Source organism: Corapipo altera, unplaced genomic scaffold (assembly GCF_003945725.1).
Source record: "Corapipo altera isolate COAL_440 unplaced genomic scaffold, ASM394572v1 113, whole genome shotgun sequence".
In the NCBI taxonomy this organism is placed as follows: domain Eukaryota; kingdom Metazoa; phylum Chordata; class Aves; order Passeriformes; family Pipridae; genus Corapipo; species Corapipo altera.
In genome coordinates this window covers 1,094,867-1,113,675 of record NW_020884895.1, presented here as the reverse complement: position 1 = coordinate 1,113,675, position 18,809 = coordinate 1,094,867, and the positions used below count along the sequence as shown (strand labels likewise).

Here is an 18,809-nt window from a genome sequence, read left to right as displayed (position 1 = left end):
TTTGTTTTTGTTGGTTTGGATTTTTTTTTTTTTGTTCAGTTTAATATTCCCAGCCTTCTGGAAGACTGAAAGTGAGTGCTGTGTGGACACGGCTACAGGGCCATGTGTCTCTCATTGCTGTATTTTGCAGAGATCTTGCTCATCAGTGAGATGGCAAAGGGGATCAGCTGAGACACATCCCCACTGAGGGGGCTGTAACACAGCTCTTCTGGGGGAGTGGTCAGGAGGCAGCAGAATAATCAGCGTGTCTGAGGCTTCAGCCCACCTAGTTAATCTGAAAAAGTGCTTTCACCTGGAGTCTGGGCTGCTCTTGCTCCATCACAATAAATAGGATGGAGCTGAGCTAGATCTTAGGGGGAGTGCATTGCTGCCTTAAACCTGGGATTCAGTGGCTCAGGAGCACTGCATGAGGAAACACTGTGCTCTTGGTGAGGTCCTGCTTCTCGGAAAAGATTTAACTTGCTATTAATAATTCCCTGGTGGTTTTTGAAGGAGGGACTTGTGGATGCAATGTCCTATTCAGCTTGCAGTTTGATGGGGGCTGTAAATCCCCCTGTAGTTCCAGTCTGGTGTAGCCAGTGCTCTCTGCTTGTGAAAAGCAGCCTGCTAGCTGGTTCAGCAGTTGATGTAGGGCCTTACCTTAAACAGAGACACACTAGACAAGACTTACTACTATGCATTGTTCTATTGTAATCAGCAGTTTGGTATGAGAGCCTGTGTTCACTAGTGCCATTTCCTGTGATGCCCTTTGGGACAAGTGGATGTGGCTAAAAGGGATGTTGCTTAAATGTCTGTTGATAAAAAAGTAGCTGGTTGGTAGAACCAATCTGAGCAATGCAAATGCTTGAAATCTTTAGGCACACTGATTATTTTACTGTAAGTAGAGCACTTGCTGATGTGGGAAAGGACAATTAACTAGAGTAGTGACATTTACAGATAGATTTTGCTTAGGCTTTAGCTGTTATTTTCCTGTGGAAATTCAGGAAATTTATATGTTTAGTAGACAGAGGCTGCTCCTTTGTGTTGAAGGCTGATAGAAGGAAATTGGCACTAGGTTTAGGTTTTATTAAAATCACAGGAAAGAAGACAGTTTATCTTGCATGCAGCTTTGTGCTGAAGTTCGTTTTCATGCAGCTTGACAGCCCTTTCCCACCTGAGAGCAGGGTGCTCCAAACTGAGTAAAAAGCAATGCTCACTACCTGTCTAATGCCCACAGTATTATCACAGCTGCCTTGCCAAAGCTGGCTGCCTAATCCTGCTGCCTCCTTTGGAAATAGACCTGTACAGGTAGTAAAGGTTGCAGAGAGTGTTGAAGGAGTCTCTCAAATTTTGCTTCTGTGAAAGCATTAACCAGGAGACTTCTTGTGCATGGTATAGGGAAACATGCCTTTTTGGCCATCAGGTAGAATCTGATAATGCTTTTCTTAGAAACAGTAAGCTAGGAGCTTGGCTGGGTGCAGGGATATAAGTGAAACAGCTGGAAAATATTTCTCTGGAGAAATCTGGAGTTGTGTTTGGTAGAGGGAAGTACCAGCTGTGTCCTTAACTGGTGTGATCAGTGCGTGCAGCTAATATTTCCTGCCTCTCCTGCACTGCAGGCTGTGGGCACTGCTTGTTTTGGGGGAGGTTTATGGCATTGCTGCTGAATGGGACCACCAGGGCCAGAGCAGGCAGGGTGAACTGGGTTGCTTTGCCTTTTTGAGACCAAGAACTTTGTCCAGAGCGAACCAAAGCTGGGACATGCCATGGCATGCAGGAATCTAGTTGCACTGAGACTTTTCAAAGGAAAGGTCTCTAAGGAAGGTCTGTTTTGTTATAACTCTTTATCTGTTGAAGTTAGTTCCTGTTTATGCAGTAACAAGAAGTATACAAGTCATGAGCAGTTATGATAAGTGGCAAATAATTGTTAGAAGTGACCACTTTGGTGGCTTGGGAGAACGTACTGTGGGGTTTCTATGCCCATTCCTACGAGGTCAGGACTGAGTGCAGGGTATTGAGCAATGTCTGAGGTCTGTGGGTTTAGCGGCAGAGCAGGTTGCAGAGCACATGCTCCCCCACTGTGATCCTTCAAAGCTTGTGGTGGCATTGAGTTGCAGCTTATGTGGAAGGTTTTAGGCTAGATGTGTTCTTCTGGGTTTCAATGTGGCATTCTTGAAAGTGTCTTACCAGACTGAAAGCCTGAAAGGAGTAATTTCTGGTACTTTGTGGGATAACTGCTGTTCTCAGAGGATTCGTGATTATTCACATGTAGTGTGGATATGTGCTCACATCTGTGAGGCAGAGCTATTAGCTGTGACACTTCTGCATTTTATTTGTCTCTAGCTGTTCATGAGATTTTAAATGATGTTGGTTTTGTTTGTTTTCCTTTTTTTAATTACAAAAAGGATAAGCAACTGAAATGGTACTTTCACCTATTTCGAGGCATGCCCAGCTTTGGCTCTGGGAGCTTAAGACACTTTGATTTCCATTAGCTTAGAACAATGGTCTGCTCTTTTCTAAGAGCAGGAAGCTCTGTGGACAGCAGAGGTGAGGAAAGTCCCACTTTTTGCAGACCAGAGTCATCCTCAAAACAGAAGAGGTCACACAAATTAAGTAAAGAGAGCTAGATCCCTCTCTCTAACAGTAGCCAGAAGTAGATACTTCAGGAAAAGAACTTTCTTAGTTTTGGCAGTTTAATAAATTAGGGTCTTCCAGGCAATTTATTTAGACCATTGTGTTAAACAGGACGAATATGTGCCAAATGAAATATCAGTCCAGTTCTCTTTGGAATCCAGTTATAACCATGGCTCTTGCCACTGCTGTTTCCCTGGCAAGGAACATGGCCATTTGCTTGCATTGTGCTGAAATAACTCTTTAATATGAAAATTTTGCAGGATGCCCCCAACCCTGTAGCAGGAAAGGTGGTCACCTGCCTTATACTCTAATTAAAGTTGCAGTTTTTGTCAACTGCAAACATACTTGAGAAATTCCTCCCGCTCCCCTTATATTCCTGCAGCCGTCAAGTATTTTGACATGGGTGTAAAAGCTGCTGTGTTTGAATTTAGAAATTGGCCAGTGGGATGAGAATGTGCAGCTGTGGAAGGCATGAGTGCTCCAGCTCTGTCACTGCTTCTCTTGGGTCCACCTATTTCTGTGAGGCTTGTGGGAGGTTAAGGGGATAAAAATGGCCAAGGTAATTAGCAGATCTGGTGGAAATCAGTGGGTCAGGCTTTGAAATTGTTGGAGGGGAGAAGGTAGTAGACAAGTAGAAAAATTTTTATGTGATGGATCTTATTTCCATAGAAAATAGAACAAAAATATTATTTATTATTATTTAAATTTAAAAAAAAAATACTTGGTTTGAGACCTCAGCTGCAGTGGCTGGGTGAAGGAGAAGTTGCCTAATCATCCAAGGCCATTTAGAGAGGCAACCAGCTAGGGACAGTGAAATCACACACTGCTTAGCTGCTTCACCTGCTGCAAAGACTACCTGCTTTATATGGGAAGTTGATTATTTTGGGATACAATAGAGGGTGGATTTTTTTTTTCTCTCTGGGATTCTTATGATGCAGTATCCCAGTGGATTCTGAGGGATATTTAACTTATTGGGAAGGTTGGCCAAATTCTCTCCCATCTAAATACAGCATCTGCAGCAGTGTGGAATGTGTGTTGTACAGCTGTGAATGTTCCAGGCATTCAGCATGTCTCCTTTTTCACACAATAGCTTCTATTTATGGGTTTTCGTCAAGTTGTACTCATGCATTCAACATGTCTTTGTGTGTGTGTTTTTCTTTTTTTCTTCTTTCCCTTTTTTTTTTTTTTTGCTTTTGTTTTTTAAGGTTTGTAGAAACTCCGAGCCCCTTCTCCTGGAAGGAGAGTTACTACCGATCAGCCATGTCCCAGGGCTCACAGCCGAGGGAATTCCTCAGCCCAGAGGTAATCCAGCATCTCTGGGACTTCCTGGAACAGTAAGTAGCCCTTATGTGGAATTTGTGGAAGGTGTTTTAGGACAGGATGCTCCAGAGATTGATGCTGGGGGTTTTGGAGCCTTTTGTACCTGTTGATTAGATATGGATGTGATGATTAGATGTGTCAGTCTGTGGTGACTTACAGCTCTTGAGCTCTCAAGAGGTTCCACATCCAGGCTATGGGGACCAAATGCAGTGATCAACAGTGACACTGACTCTTCAAGACCTCTGGCTGAGCTGACTGCTTTCTAGGAAGTGATCACCTAAGGCACGTGGTTGGCATTTTCCCCTAAGGAAATGGAGTCGTTACTCTATGTCCAGGCTGCATGTTTTCCTCTTTTGCTGATGCCAAGGAAGGAGAGGAGGTGAAGATGGTGCAGAGTTCACCCTGTCAGGTCCAATGACGGAAATAAACTGACTCTGTTCCCATTCCTGTCTTGCCATGACTAATGCTAAAACAGTTACTGCTATAAATCCTCCATGAGTTCTGTCTTTCAGTGATTTAACTCTTGAACTCTTATCTCATCTTTCTGGTCAGGGAAGTGAAATGTCCCTCCAGGCCCTGTCCTGGTTTGGGGCTGCTGTAGTACAGTGACTGAGGAGATAGTTGTTCGTTAGTAATAACTTACTTTGTCATGAGACTGGTTCGTGGTTATGCCGAAGTACTGGATGACACCCTAGCAGGAGGCATGGGAAGGGAAGGTGGGGTGGTGGAAAATGGAATTTGGCCAGTTTTAACTTTAGTCCTGTGTTCTTTTCAGGCCAATATGCTCAGTTCAGCCAATTGATTTAAACTTCATCGATGGCCCATCTGAAAATGGCTCTACAAACAAAATTGAGATTAGCATGGACTGCGTCCGGGTGCAGGACACGGAGCTCAATGACCCAATGTGGGTGAGTAGTGAGAGCTTCCTTGACCTTTGGGGAAACATGGAGAGTTTTTTCAGGAGCTATTCCAGCTGTGTTGCCCCAAGTCCATCTTCCTCCCTTGGCTGACTCCTGACCTGCTCTTCTTCTCCTGCCACAGCAATGGCAGGAGAGAGGGATGAGGCAGCTAAACTTGGCAGGAGAGCTGTGGAGTCTCTTTCACACACTACTCAACCATCCCTGCACTCTCCCTGCTTAGAGGTAGTTTTAGGTGGCCTAGTTTGGGTTCTGGGCACAGTTGCAATTTTGCTGACCAAGGCCAGAAGTTCTTCACTGATTTTTGTTCTCTTGAGGGTCTTGAGGTTTCACTCATTCAGGAGTGGAAACTTTTTTTCAGACCATGGTTGGGTTTTTTTTTCCTCCTGTTTCTCCAGACTAGAGAGTGTTTATATTGAGTCTTGACCATGAGTGTCTCATCAGCATGGCTCAAGACTGGAATGCAGATGAGGCACTGGTGTTTGTTGGTTCATTGCCTTTGGCACAAACAGACTGGCTCTTTCTTAGCAGTAGCTGTACTGAAGAAGCCAGGTGCTGTTCTTGCAGGCTGGAGCAGGAGCTATTTTGGAAGTTTGAGTTGTTCATGTCCTGTTTCTGTTCTTCCTGGGTTTTGTATACTTTGAGATAAAAATAATGTGTCGTTTGAAATTTGTTTTGGTGTTTGTAAGTTTTCTTGTTCCACAGTTTCCATCCTGAGAAAGTGTTGCCATTTGATTTCCTGACTAATCAACCACAATTTTTAATGTGCCCAAAAATGGTATGTTGGCAATTTGAATCCTGGCAGTGTTTGTAACCTGGTGGATTGTGTCTGCAAGCAAAGAACTCCTGGGTCATGCTGATTGCAGTCCCCAATGACAGACAGTTCGATCTGTTAGTGCTACTTTGGTGTGACTGCTGGGGAGACTGCAGTGCTCTTCTTTTCCATGGAGGTTGCAAAGGGTTAAAAGGACAATTTGAGGTTGGGTATGTGCTCAGCTAATGTGGTGAAGCTAATCCAAGTGCACAAGGAGAGGTGACTGACATTAAGTGTGGTTATCTTTTGATTCTGCATTTTTGGAGGCACAGAGGGGTGGGGTGCAAACCTTCCATCAGCATCTGGATCTCAGCTTTTTCCACCACTATAGCAAAGCTCCAGTGAAATGTTATCTCTTCAATGGGCCAAAAGATTTTCCACGTTTACAGGGACTTCTGATATTCAGAGTGCATAGTAATAGTCTGCTTGAACTATGTCCTCTTAAAAAACAATCTCCACCAGTTTAAAGGTCATCAGCAGAAACTTTGCTCCTTCCACGCTCAAATCTGGACTTATGGCATTGAGCACTAGTAAAGCCTCCCCATCTCCAGCTCCTCTGAGCTGTCTGCCGAGCACAGTGGTGGCTGACGGGCTCACTGAAGGTCTGTTCAGAGTCTCCCTCTCCCGTCTGTGGAGCAGAGAAACAGCAATGGAAAGACCCTTTCCCCTGTCCTCTCTGAGCCTTGCTGAAATGAGCACTGGTGCTAGGGAAGGGCACAAGCAGCCTTATGCAATAACCTCTTGCTTATGATGGGCTTGATCCCAGCCTTGTAGGAGGCATTTCTGGAGTGGCCAAGCTTTACGGTGACTTCTTTTTAAGAAGTGTTTTTCACTGACGTGACAAGCTGAAGGGGGAGCAGGGAAATTCCATCCTATCCTCACCCTTACTGTAAGGCACCAGCTTAGAGTACATTAATGTATGTACATTAACAAATGTTCCAGTTTGTCTCCAGTGGAAGACAGCACCTTTGCTCAGTTGAATGCTGGACAAAAGCCTTCACAAAGCAAAATATGCATTGCAAACCTGTGCAAACAGCCTGTCTTTTAAAATGAGGAAAGCTCTTTTTACTCCCCTTACCACCACCACCACCACCTCCCTATAAATTTGCAAACATCCCTGACAGGTGACAACTCCCCTTGCAGAGAAGTCTGTGTTTGCTTTGCTGTTTCTGGGGCTCAAAGCGGCTGCAGCTTGCGTTAGCAGAGAATGTGTAGCCCGAGGCAAGGTGTTTGCTTTAATCTGAAATACCTTACAACCCTCTTCCCCTCCAGCTTCTCTTTTCCTTTGGATAGCTTCAGGGCACGAGCTTTCCTTGCACCTGTCTCTCCTGTAACCTCAGCCATGTCACTTCTAGACACGAGGTGCTGCACGCAGCTGATTGCAGCAAAGGGTTGAAGAGGGCAGATAAACACAAAGGAATGCAGCAGAAACAGAGGGGCCCTGGGAGATGAGCACTGAGATCAAGGCAGAGGGCTTTATAGTATCACATTTGTCTTAAGAAAAGAGCAAGACCAGCTTTTCTCCAAAATGTATCACCATGTGAGATTTAAATGGGTGTAAAGCAATTAAGACTGATGGTTTTGAAGCAGTTGTCCTTGTGTAGACTTTGAGGCAATCCCAATCAGCCTTTAAAATAAGTTCTGCACCTTCTTTCAATTTGCTTCTGAAAAGTGAAACTTTCAGTCTTAAAAGATGTTCACCTTTGATCCCAACAGTTGTGTTGGTAAGACCTGTGATTTTTTTTTTTTATTTTTTATTATTTAACTTTCAGGGGTACAGCTGTTTGTTCACAATAGAGTTGGCAGTGGGGAAGGAGCTATAGTGTTCAGAACAGTGCCTGAAGAAACTGTCCTACCAGTGGGCTGGAAACTGAGCATAAGTTCTGCCTTCCTGAACACCTATTAGTTGAGTTCATTGCCTTGAAAATGCCACTGTTTGGAGAAAGAGCTGGGGAAGAGGGCTGAGTGACAAAGAAATCCCTCTCATCTGAGCCCTTGCAGTTCTCACACACTTCTTTTTAAGGAAGAAACATTCTTCCTGTGTCCATATAAGAAAGGAGTAGGAGAAACTGGTGATCTGCACTGTCTTGGGATGAAAAGAGCTGGAGGGGCCAGGAAGAGGGTTTGTGGGTCTGACTGTAACACCAGACAGTCAGCAGCCTTCCCTGTCTCTGTGCCTTGTGACCAGCTCTTTCACAATGTCCTGGGTGGCCCCTCTGTGAGGCTCTCGGCTGTGCCCCTTCCTTTCCTCTGGTGTGAACCACAGGCAGACTGGAAAATCCCAGCAAAGATCTGCCTTTTTGCGTGACTGGAGTGAAAGGCTTGTGGTCCCTGTGGGTGTGGAGAACGTGTAGCTTCTGCCATGGCCCTAGAGTGGGAAGGAGCTGTGGATGTTCAGGGAGGTAAGTTGAATGTGTGTCCTTGTGGGCCTCCTGCCATTCATTAAGCCCAACAAAGAAAGGGTCCCCAGCCTCTACTCTGATCAAGGATGTAGCCAGCAACCATAGGGTCTGTGGTGGGGTGGTGTCTAGCTCCCTGTGTTCAGGAGGAACACTGGTTGCAAAACCTATAACCTGCAGTGCTAGAAATTAGGCAATGTTATAGCAATTTTATATTTTTGTCTGACTGACTAAATGCCCTGGAGCAGCAGGGAGGAGAGGTCTGGAGACCTCTCTCCAGGAATGAGTGTGTGGCAGTGCAATAACCCTGCATTGCCCTGGAGCCCTCTTAGTGCTGTCAGTCTGACCTACCAGGTGCAGAATTGGTATTCCCTCAGAAGTCCTGTAAACTGTTCAGCAATGCTTAGAGATGCTAGTCTGGACCCAAACAAAGCTGCTTTGGGCTAAGGACTTCAGCCAGCAGCATCCTGATAAAAGTGTTATTTGAGGGGTTTGCAGAGTCTCTAAGTCGTCTGCCACCACCATCCCAGCAGTATGTCCAGGGTTCCAGGGAGCTTGCTGGCAGGAGCTGCAGTGCTGTCCCCAGTGATGGAGCAGCTTGTCCCCCTCCCCCTGTACATACCTTCCTTTCATGCCCCTGAGCGAGCCGTCCTCCCGCAGCCCCTTGCCTAACCAGTTCAGTGGAATGCCTTTTGCCCAGACAGTCGCCGTGGTCAGAGTTTTCTTAACCTGGATCCATCCCTCCCCGTAAAAGGCAGAGAGAATTCCTTGTCCTTTTTTTTTTTTTACTTTTCGATATTTATTTGTTCTTCCTCGTCTTCTGTAAATAATTGTGGGGATTTGCTGTGTGTGGCTTGATTAGGCACCGCTGAGCTCCCTGTGGGGTGGGTTTTTGCCTTGCGGATGGTGGTGTAGTACAGGATGTTGTCCTTTTGGGTTTGGGTACTCAGCTTCATGGGCTGTGGGTGTCCCAAACCTGGTAGCTACAGAAATTTTCGAGGTGCAACATGCATTTCATAGCTTTATAAGTGAAAGCTGAAGCTCTGTGACTCTGCTGTTCTCCTCTATACATAGAGGTGAAGATAACTGTTGGCTGTAGGATAGGCAGGATGCATCCCATGGAAGATATGGAGGTGTCGAGGCTCTCAGCCCTCTTACCAATGACACATCTCAGAGCTGGTGTTTGATGATTCCCAATGGAAACAAGAAGCCTTTCCCATATTTAGCTTGCTGTAGGCACATGAAGGAGCCACCCAAGCCACTTTGTAGAAGATACCCTCCCCTGCTGCAGCCCAGTGGGCTGTAGAGGAGCTACTGTGGCCCAAGGTAGCTGCTGGCTCTCTTCTGCGTGCTCTCAGCCTTGGTACCATGTAAATCAGTTCAGTAATTCATATTTGGCAGCTATGCACTGAGTTCCTGGGTCCCCATCACCTGGGACCTGTGGTCAGGATCAGATGTGCAACACTACGACGGGCAGACACAAAAAAATCCAACTTACTGTCCAGAAGGATGTCTGTGGTGTCCTATCCAAGACTGTAATATTAAAGCACAGGCTCTAAACTGTGTTAACTTTTAATTGCTTCCTTAAAAGTGTTTGTGTGCTTCAGGAGGACTCCACTTGCTGCAAGGTAATGGCTGAAGAAGCAGATGAATGCTGGTTAAGGGGCGGCGAGACTGTGGGACAGGCTGGACATCCCTGTGTATCCACAGCAGGGCAGGGAGAGTGCCGGTACAGGGACTGACTAACACATGGTGTGTGTTTCCACGGGCTCTAGCAGGTGTTGCAGCCCTGCATTTTGTTAGGAAATGGTTTTGCACCTGGAGGATAAGGCTGATTTGATAAATAGATGCAGCAAAGTGGGTTGTGTGGCCATTTGTTTCCACGCCTAAGTATTCCTGGATTGACCATAGAAAGGAAGGAAGGACTTTGTACAGCGCAGGGATGTGATCAAAGCTTTTATTACTGTCTGGTTTGTGCTTGAGAGAGTTTGAGGCTTGCCAAGTTTCTCTTCTTTGTGGGTATTTATTCGTTCCATAGCTGTGCAAAGAAAGTTGAGATTATGCAAAGGCATTTCCATAATGAGCAGATGCATTATTCTGTTGGAAGCTTCCCTCCAGCACCTCTCTTGTTTGCAGTTAAACTCAGAAGCTCGCCTAATTTAGGCTTGGCTATGTAATCTTGCTCAATGTTTAATCTTCTGCAGCGTAGGTCCCTCCAAATGATCTAATCATCACATTTAGAGCTGCAGATCCAAATCTAGAAATTGTCAATTCTTTCAGATAAGAATGAATGTAAAGAATGCATTTGTACATTCAGTTTGACCAAAGCCTGAAGACTTCTCTCATCTTGTGTGTTTCAGGGGTCTAAAGACATGTTTATGTTTCTTTAAAATATTTTTTCCCTAGCTCCCTTTCCTGTGCTGCTTGGCCCTGGTTCTGGCTGCAGACCAGGGCTGGCTTAATTTCTTCCTGTAGGAATGCAGCCTGTTGATGAATATCCTTACACCGAGTGTTTTATTTTGATGTAAATTCCCAGGATTCTCAAAGGTATTGAAGAAAACTAATGGGTGATATGTCTGCTGTGCTATAGATAATTTTGGAAGCATATTTAAGATTCCTTTAAATATTTCTTCCCTTTGAGCATCTTGCTTTGCACCCATCTTGGGAAGGAATAAACTAATTTTAAGCTGAAAAACACAAAACTACTGGAAGGTAGTCACATGTGAGATAAGGTGTTTGTTCTCCTCTGGAGGGGTGGCTTTAACTCCACGATTCATATTGCTATGAGCACCTGAAGTGGAAGAGTGTAGCAATTGGAGTCCTGTCGTCTGCCCACATACAAATACCTCAGAACAAGCAAAGCAGTCACTTCAGAAAACATCTTCCCCAAGCAGCTAGGCCTGCCTCCAAAGGTTTCCATGGTGCTGCACGTGCTCCTTGAGCAAGTATGGAGCAATAATGCATTAGTGCTTATTTTACATCTTTAAAAGGTCTGCACAAACACTGAATTAATCTTGATCTTGAAGCAATAGATTGTAGGAACTTTTGCCTCTGGAGCAAGTTTTAAGGTTTATGCTGTCTTGATGGGAACTTTGCTCTGTTTCTACCTGGTTGATAGGATCCTCTTTCCTTCAACAAGTGTTTCAACAAGCCATGAAGTGCAGCATGAACACCAGTAGAAGTGGAGTGGCCATCCCCAGAGTTTGCCGTCCTTTGGACTTTTTGTGTTTGTTTTGCATTGTTATTTTTGGTTGTTTTTAAACCAAACCGCTGGAAGAAGGAATATAAGATCCTTTTCTCTTGTAGGGTGGAAGTAGGGTGATGAATTGAACTGTCTATATCCAGCCAAGTGAAAACTTTGTGGAGCTTTGTAGGCTGAGATGGATGGAGGATGGAGAGCACCTCTGAGTGCTGTTGCAAGCTGCAGAGCTGACCATGCCAGGGAGAGGTTGCTCCTTTCAGGCTAAGACAGACCTGGAGCACAGCCCTGGGAGTGTCCTGCTCGCCTTCCTGGTCCAGCACAGCCAAAGTGTCTGTGCTGTAGAGAGCTGTGGGGTGTAGCTTTTGTTTTAAAAGTCATTTCTTGCATTAATTGGGATTCCTGCTTTGAAGAGAGTCTTATGCATCCAAAGTCTCACTATATATGTTACTTTGTGGTTCTGCACATCCTGCCCACAGTCCTGTTAATGACTATTATTTTTTCCTCCAATATTTCATGAGGAGACTTTTGGACTAGGTAATATTTTCTTCTGAATGTCTGTACCATCTGCTTTCCACCTCACTGTCATTTATTTGATAGCATTAAAATTAATGAGGGAGTGAATTGTCAGGCAGTCAAAAATTAAATCAGTCTCTGTGAAGCATAGATTAAGGAGTGGTTTGTAGCCTGAGTTCGTTTGCTCACTGATAACTGAACTCTTCACTAATCAGCATCTGAATTTGCAGAGATTAATAAAAGATCAAAGAATTTTCAGTAATGAATATAACTGCCACTCTAAAAGAATGGATTTTTATCTCCACCTTGCTTAAACAGAAGAAAAAGGTACCCTGAAGTACTCTTATTTCCTTTGAGAGCATGGGTGGGTATGGTGGACTTCATGGGGATGTCCAGACTGGATTAAAATTAAACAAGTCTGAAACAAAAGTGATCAGTCTTCTGGGGAAGATCTCTAACCTGACAACTGAACCCCATGGCCATTGCCATACTGGTGTTGGACATGGCATGTGAGAACAGGCAAGGGTCACCCACAGATCAGCACTGCAAAGTACAACATTTCTGCATAGGAAACAAGGCATAACCCAGCCTCCTGGCTGCCTCAGCAGGTGTGTGGTACCCCAGCACTCTGGCACAATGTGGGATAACAGTGATGTATTAACGTGAGAAGCGGGAATGGCCATTGGTTGAAGGGTCAGGGTTTAACCAGAGGTTTGGAAGACTATTCTCGAATTACTGCAAAGTGGTAACTTTCTCTTCAATACTGGATTATTTTAAAAGGGTTTGGGTGGGAGGGAGTTGGCAGTGTAACAGAGTCTGGTTGGAAAGAGCTGCTATGATTGTGCGTTTATAAACAGTTGTGCATTTCATGAGAGCAATCTGTAGTTTATACAAGATAAGGGAAGAACAACACTTTCCCCTCTGCTGCTTGTGCAAGAGCAGCCCTGGTCTATCAACAGTTGCTCCTCTCTCTAACTGAAAACAAAGGCTCTGTAATCTGTCGCTATCTCCTTTTCCCTCTCCCTGGTCAGAGTGCTTGGTCTCTGGGACGCAGGTTTGTGCCATGAGCCTGTCCCACTTCCAACTGGAGGGATGGGACTGTTTATGCCAATCAGGAGCAATTTTCATGAATTTTCTTGTGTAACCCTCTATTAACTTTCAAAAAATATTTCACAGATATGGGAGGGGGCAGGGAAGGAGAGGGTCAATCATGCTGTTTTGAGCATCCAAAGATCCTCATGAGGCAAAAATGCTGTTTGAGTGTTGAGGCTTGTTACTCCAACAAAAGAGCTGCAGAGGCTTGAACCCCTGAAATCCCCTGGTCATATTTCCATGCACGAGTGTCTGCTGACCCGCGTTTTGTGTTCATCAGTGCAAAAGTGCCTGCTCAAGTGTCTGCTGGCCAGTGGTTTTGCGGGCTTATGTGTTGCCTTGCCAAGAGCTCTGTGTTCATACAGTGTTATCTCTCGGCTTTTTTAGTGAAAGCAACTGTTCTTTAAAGAGAATCAGTAGGGTACAGAAAAAGTTAGAAAATTAGATAAAAGGAGCACTAGGAATAAGCAGAAACACTTTTTAAATAAATCATCTGTATGCTTTGTGACCAACCTATGTCATATACCAACTGTGAGTCCTTGCTGGCACTTCGATGGGAATGACCCTTGATGGTATTGGAGGGTTTTCGGTTGTGCAGACATAGGGCAGGTGTGGGGGCCTTGCATCACCTTGGCTGGAGAGCTGAATCTCTCTGGAGGAGTGTTTTGCTTTCTCATTAAATGGAGCTCAGCAGCCGGAGGGCAGAGTGCCCGAGGGCTGTGTGAGCCCTTCCTAAACCAATATTGCACAGTGGTTGTGAAGGGAACTGGTTTTGTTTCACAATTCCTTTCCACCTTCCCTCTCCCTGCTCCCCTCCATGTAGTGTTATCTCCTGACATGATGCCATTAACTCTCTAATTAGCCCTAGGGGTGTTCTGGAGGAGATAACGAGACTGTAGGAGCTCAAATAAGCAGCGTGTGCAGATGTTTACCCAGGGTCGGAGGGCAGGGCTGTTGTGACAGGCGATTGCCTTGGGGAGGGCCTGTTCCTTGGGGAAGGAGAAAGGGACCTGCACCGGGGGCAAAGCTGGAGCTGGGCTCTACTCCTGTCTTTGGCAACTCTACCTATTTACCCTGCACTTTCAAAATGGGGGGAAAAAATGCAAGTTGGAGTCCTTGGAAGAAAGGATTGATACTCACTACTAAACACTTGCAGACAGGACATGTTTGTAGCTTGAAGACTCATACATTTGAGCACATTCCAAAGGAATTTCTGGGCTTCTGACCTGTCCCTGGGTCAGTGGTAAGGAAGCCAGGAGGGAATCGAATTTGCACTCCCGGGTGCAGCAGGGAGGTTAGCTCTGAGAGCAGGGGCTACCTTGTCTCTCTTTTGCACAGGGACGAGCTGCAGCTCCATGCAGTGCTCCAGAGCAGCCTGCCCAGGATGCACACAGGGCTGTAGCCAGTCAGCAGCAGGCAGGATGATGCCTTTTATGCATCTTTTATGCATTCTCTTTTTTTATTTGTTCTATCTTGCCATAGATGGTTGGATTAAAAACACACACAAAAAAAGGAAAGTCCCTGTTTCAGGAACTGGGATGTTTTTCCCTCCCTTCTCTGTGGTTTTAGCAGTGAAGTTCTCTGCATGAGTTTTCAAGAGGGCAGGTTGACTTTTACATTTTCTTGAAAGTATTTTCCTTTAGCTCTTTGACTTGGCTGTCTGCTGTTGCGGAGTATCATGTCTGTCCCTGTGAAGTCTTCACTGGAAAGACTCTCAAAGCCAGTTGGTGGAGGCTTACTTTTTGAGCATTCAGCAGTTATTCAGATGTAACAAAAAAACCCCACAACAAAACAGCACCAAAAAACTGTTCTATTTTTCCCCTCCTCCTTCTGTTATCTCAGTCCTAATTTGTAAACATTTCTGAGTTAAGTGAATGTCACAGTCTGTGGTGACGCGGTTGATCCAGATGCTATTTTTGTAGGAGCAGAGAGGTCTGAGCAGACTTTTTTTTTTCTTTGATCTGCAGAAAATTCTGCGTGAACCGCCTAACATACAGGCAGGTGTGCGTGCACACACACCCCCCCCACGAGAAATTACGCGATCTCCAATTAACACTGCAATTGTGGTAATGACATTTTTAATCGTCATGATTTTGCGCACTTACCTTGCGACCAGGAAGGTTGAGAACTTGCACATGGTACTGGTGCGAGAGACTGGGATGAACCATATAACAGCACAGAGAAAGACCATTCAAACAAAGAGCCTGAATCAGCAGTTTGGCTTGGCCGACAGCTCATTTTGGAAACTTAGGGGTCTTGTTTGCGTATTACTTTGTTCTTCAACATACCAGCAGGAGCCACAAAGCATTGCCAGAAGCTTTCTAGAATATCTGAGTCAGACCTGGGAGAGTTGCAGCTGAAACTTTCAAATCTAACTAGCAATTATTATTTTTAGTTTCCTACAGTATTGGAGGTAAATTGCTTTAAGGAGACTTCCTTTCCTGAGGCTAAACTACTTTTTTTTAAAAAAAATTCAATCCAGCTAAATATCCAAAGCATGAAGTGCCAGGCTTTTCTCTTGCTGCTTTGGCTTGATTTCTTTGTTTTCTACTTTGTTCTTTTTATGTTCAGTGTGGAAGAGAGTTTATTGGACTAGAAGAATAGAGTTAAACCCTGTTCATCTGGCCTCGATATGAAGTAATTCTTTTTAACATGTGAAAGGAGGGCCTTTGCCTGAATCTGTTTGCTTTTTCTGATTGGTGTGATGAGGCATACATACCTATTTACAAGGATTGTCTTGCCATGACTTCAGACCATTACAGTTGGTGTTTCCCTTGGAGACCTGTCCAGAAGGCTCAAACAAATTGTAACTATCACTGTCCCATGGCTGAAAAGTGAGTGTGCAGTCTGAGGAGGTGGGGGATGTCATTCTGCTTTTATGACTCAGCCACTTAAACATACGGTATTTCAGGGAGTCAAGTTTTCCTCCGAGAACGTCTAAGATAGGCTGCCTGGCTGCTGTTAGGTTGTTGGAGGCTCATCTATGTGAAATTTTTTGCATCTACAAAAGGAGAGAATGAGAGCCCGAGAGCTTTTCTTTCTGGTGGTAAGGTAGAAAAGCTCAAGCCTTTGCTTTTCCCTTGTCCATTAGTGCCGGTACAAATATTCAAGGCATGACACCAGCCCATGGGACAGGGGAAAGCATCTTATGAACATCTTTAGGTCTGGAGCCAGTGAAACAAAGTTTGGATCCCTGGACTGATGAGAGGGGTATGCTTGTGCCTGGGCTGCAGCAGCGCTGGTGGGTTCAGTGTCTGGCGTATGCTCTGTTACCTCCTGCCACCCCTGTTGGAGTGGTGGTGGCCTTCCTGGTGTCCCTTGTGGATGACTGATTTGCAAAAAGCCACTTGTCCAGCATCCACTTCAAGGTGACCACACAGGCTAATGCCTCTGAAATACTGAGCCAGGTCAGGGCAGTGTGTACAGAGGGAAGGGATTTGTGCTGACATGTCAATTTATTCATGCTATATACACTTCTCCTCGTGTTTGACATGCAGATCTCTTTGGATAAACTTCCACATATCTCTCTCTATCTGGGTGTTGCTTCACCCACAGCCACCTCCAGCCACCTGTGGGACAGAAGATGGCAGATACATAGCACAACAATGCTGCATTAATGACATGGAAAAGGAGGATCTTCTGATAGCATAGCTATGAAAGAGGTTTTTGCAATGACTTGCTGAGGGTGGGAGATTTATCTGTGTATCTTCTCATCCTCTCTCCGTCCTGTCCATAGATTTTGAACTCGTGGGGCAATATCAAAAACTTGACAGTATTTAGGGATCCTAGTCCTCTGAGCACAGCATAGCTTTTCCTCACTATTGGACAACAGAAATCCGGAGGTGACTTCTGTTTTGATGTCCAGCTCTGCATAAGCTTTGCAGTGCTGCTACAAAGATCTAGTTGGTAAGGGTGCTGTGGCTGCTCCCTGGAAACCTTGCCTATATCTCCAGATTAGCACTTGTGTGGCTTTTTGGCTTGTGCCCATCTTGGATGAGGTCAGGTAAGTACATCAAGCGTAGCCCCTGGTGTTAAATGGTGCTGGGCAAGGTGGAGAGGAGGGAAAGGGGCTATGGCAGTGCTCGTTGAGTTCTTCCTGTGATGTAGGAAATCTGTGTGCTCAGCAGGCTCTTGCTACCTGGTAGCTCAGGAGCACTGAAGGTGTGCATGGCCCCAACCTGAGCTGGGATGTTGCTGGTGGTGATAGGCAGGGCTCTGCCTTCTCTGGAGAGGGCTCAGTGCTCCTCTCTGCAGCCTGTTCTTGGAAGTGCCTCCTTGCATTGTGCTTGGTGAGGAGGAATTGGTAAAGTGCACTGGAAACACTTGAAACCTTTTGCTCTTGTGCCCAGCAACCCCCTGTTGAACTGTGCTCACAGGGTGGGAGCTAAATCAGACCCCTGTCCTGCTTCTTGTGGCATGAAGCTGCTATGGAGGAATGAAGGCACTGCGATCTTCTGCTCTGTGTTTGTTCTTGTTTTGCTTTCTGCCTGAAGATGCTTTTGCTCCATTTTATTAGTGGCAGTCTTACGAATGTGCTGCCTGTCTCTAGCCTGGAGAGAGGCTCGTGTGAGCTTGCAGTGTCCTTTAATTCACAGAGGCTGCCGTGTGGTGAAGAAGGCAGCCCAGAAAGCTGTTGGCCCTGTGAGAAGCACAGCCCGCCTGCTTCCATCTCCCTGTGAGCCCGAGTCCCCTCCCTGTGTGCTCAGAGAGCTGGGGTTAAGTGATGCCCAGAGGCGAGGCGTGGCAGGGAGCAGCAGCAGCTCCTGGGCAGAAGCTGAGCTTCAGGGAGGTGTTGAGGCCGTGTGTGTGTTTCAGCCCTGCCAGGGTCCCCTCTCCCTCCCTGCAAAGCACCTGTGGGTCGGTCGCTCAGCACTCGCGGTGGGAGGTTTGGTGTTTTCTGCGAGCGCTCGCAGTCCGTGCTCGGCAGTCCGGCACGGGTCTGCTTGACGACAGGTCCTCAAATAAAACCAGGGAGCGCTGTCATTAGGCTGGGCGGGCAGGCGGCCGCGCTCTGATCTGGATGTTTGGTTTCCTCTCTTCCCCCCCCTCCCCACCTCTTTAAAAAGGTGTTTTGTTTCTCCTTGCTTGCCCTGCTCTTTGAGAGTAGCTGCCTTTTGTTCTCGCCGTGCATCCCGCTCGCTCGGCGAACCCTCGCACGGGGGTGTTCTGGAGTGGATCGGGGTGATCCAGCCCCGCTCCGGGCGGGCGGCCGGAGCTGCCGGCATCACAGCGCGGACCTCGCACCGCCGGCACGCTCCGGATGCCTCCGCTTGGGACACTAGGACAGGATGGGGGATTTTGTCTGCTTGTTCAGAGTAAAATCACAATGGGGCCGTTGCGATCTGCCCGTCTGCGCGCTCTGCTCTCGCACAGATTGAGTCTCAGCTAAGTGCTCTTACTTTTCAAAAGTTTGCTGTGGGCATAGTATCCAGCTGGTTTTTACTGAGCAGTACCTAAAAACTTTTCCCATATATTAATTCAAAATCGTGAGTCCCTTTGGATGAATTGCTTTTTTTACTTTTTTGTAACATTTCCTTGGCGAGAGTTAGAAGCAACTGCAAAGGAGGGGAAAAAACGTAGCTGGAGTGATGCCCTGTGAACACAGTACCTGTTGGCTGTAAGCATGTATGAGAACACACAGATGATGGAGAATGTAGCTGGATTATGGTGCATGAAGCCAGTGATTGATTCTCAGCTCCTTGGGATTTTTATCCCAAACCTGCACACTGCAGCAGCCAGGTACTTGGCTGTGTTACTGCACCGCCGGTGTCGAGCATTGCATCCCAATCCCTTCCCTAACGTTTTGGGCTTTGGTAGCAGCAAAGCCTGCACCTGAAAAAAACAATCCTGGAGTCTTCTCAGAAAATAAATAAATAGGGGAAGTTTCTCAGAGGGGCTCCTTTGGAGCAACTTCATGGCTATTTTTTGAGTTCCCAAAC

General features: G+C 46.0%; 1 protein-coding gene across 2 annotated transcripts in view; it reads left to right on the top strand.

Moving 5' to 3' along the window:
• The window catches only part of TP63 (tumor protein p63), a 103,305-nt gene that overhangs the window by 16,697 nt on the left and 67,799 nt on the right, over positions 1-18,809 (top strand). For both annotated transcript variants that reach the window (XM_027647561.1, XM_027647562.1), the window contains exons 2-3: positions 3,819-3,947; positions 4,709-4,841. In XM_027647561.1, coding sequence (XP_027503362.1) covers positions 3,819-3,947; positions 4,709-4,841 — 262 coding nt within the window. The remainder of the gene's footprint in view (positions 1-3,818; positions 3,948-4,708; positions 4,842-18,809) is intronic.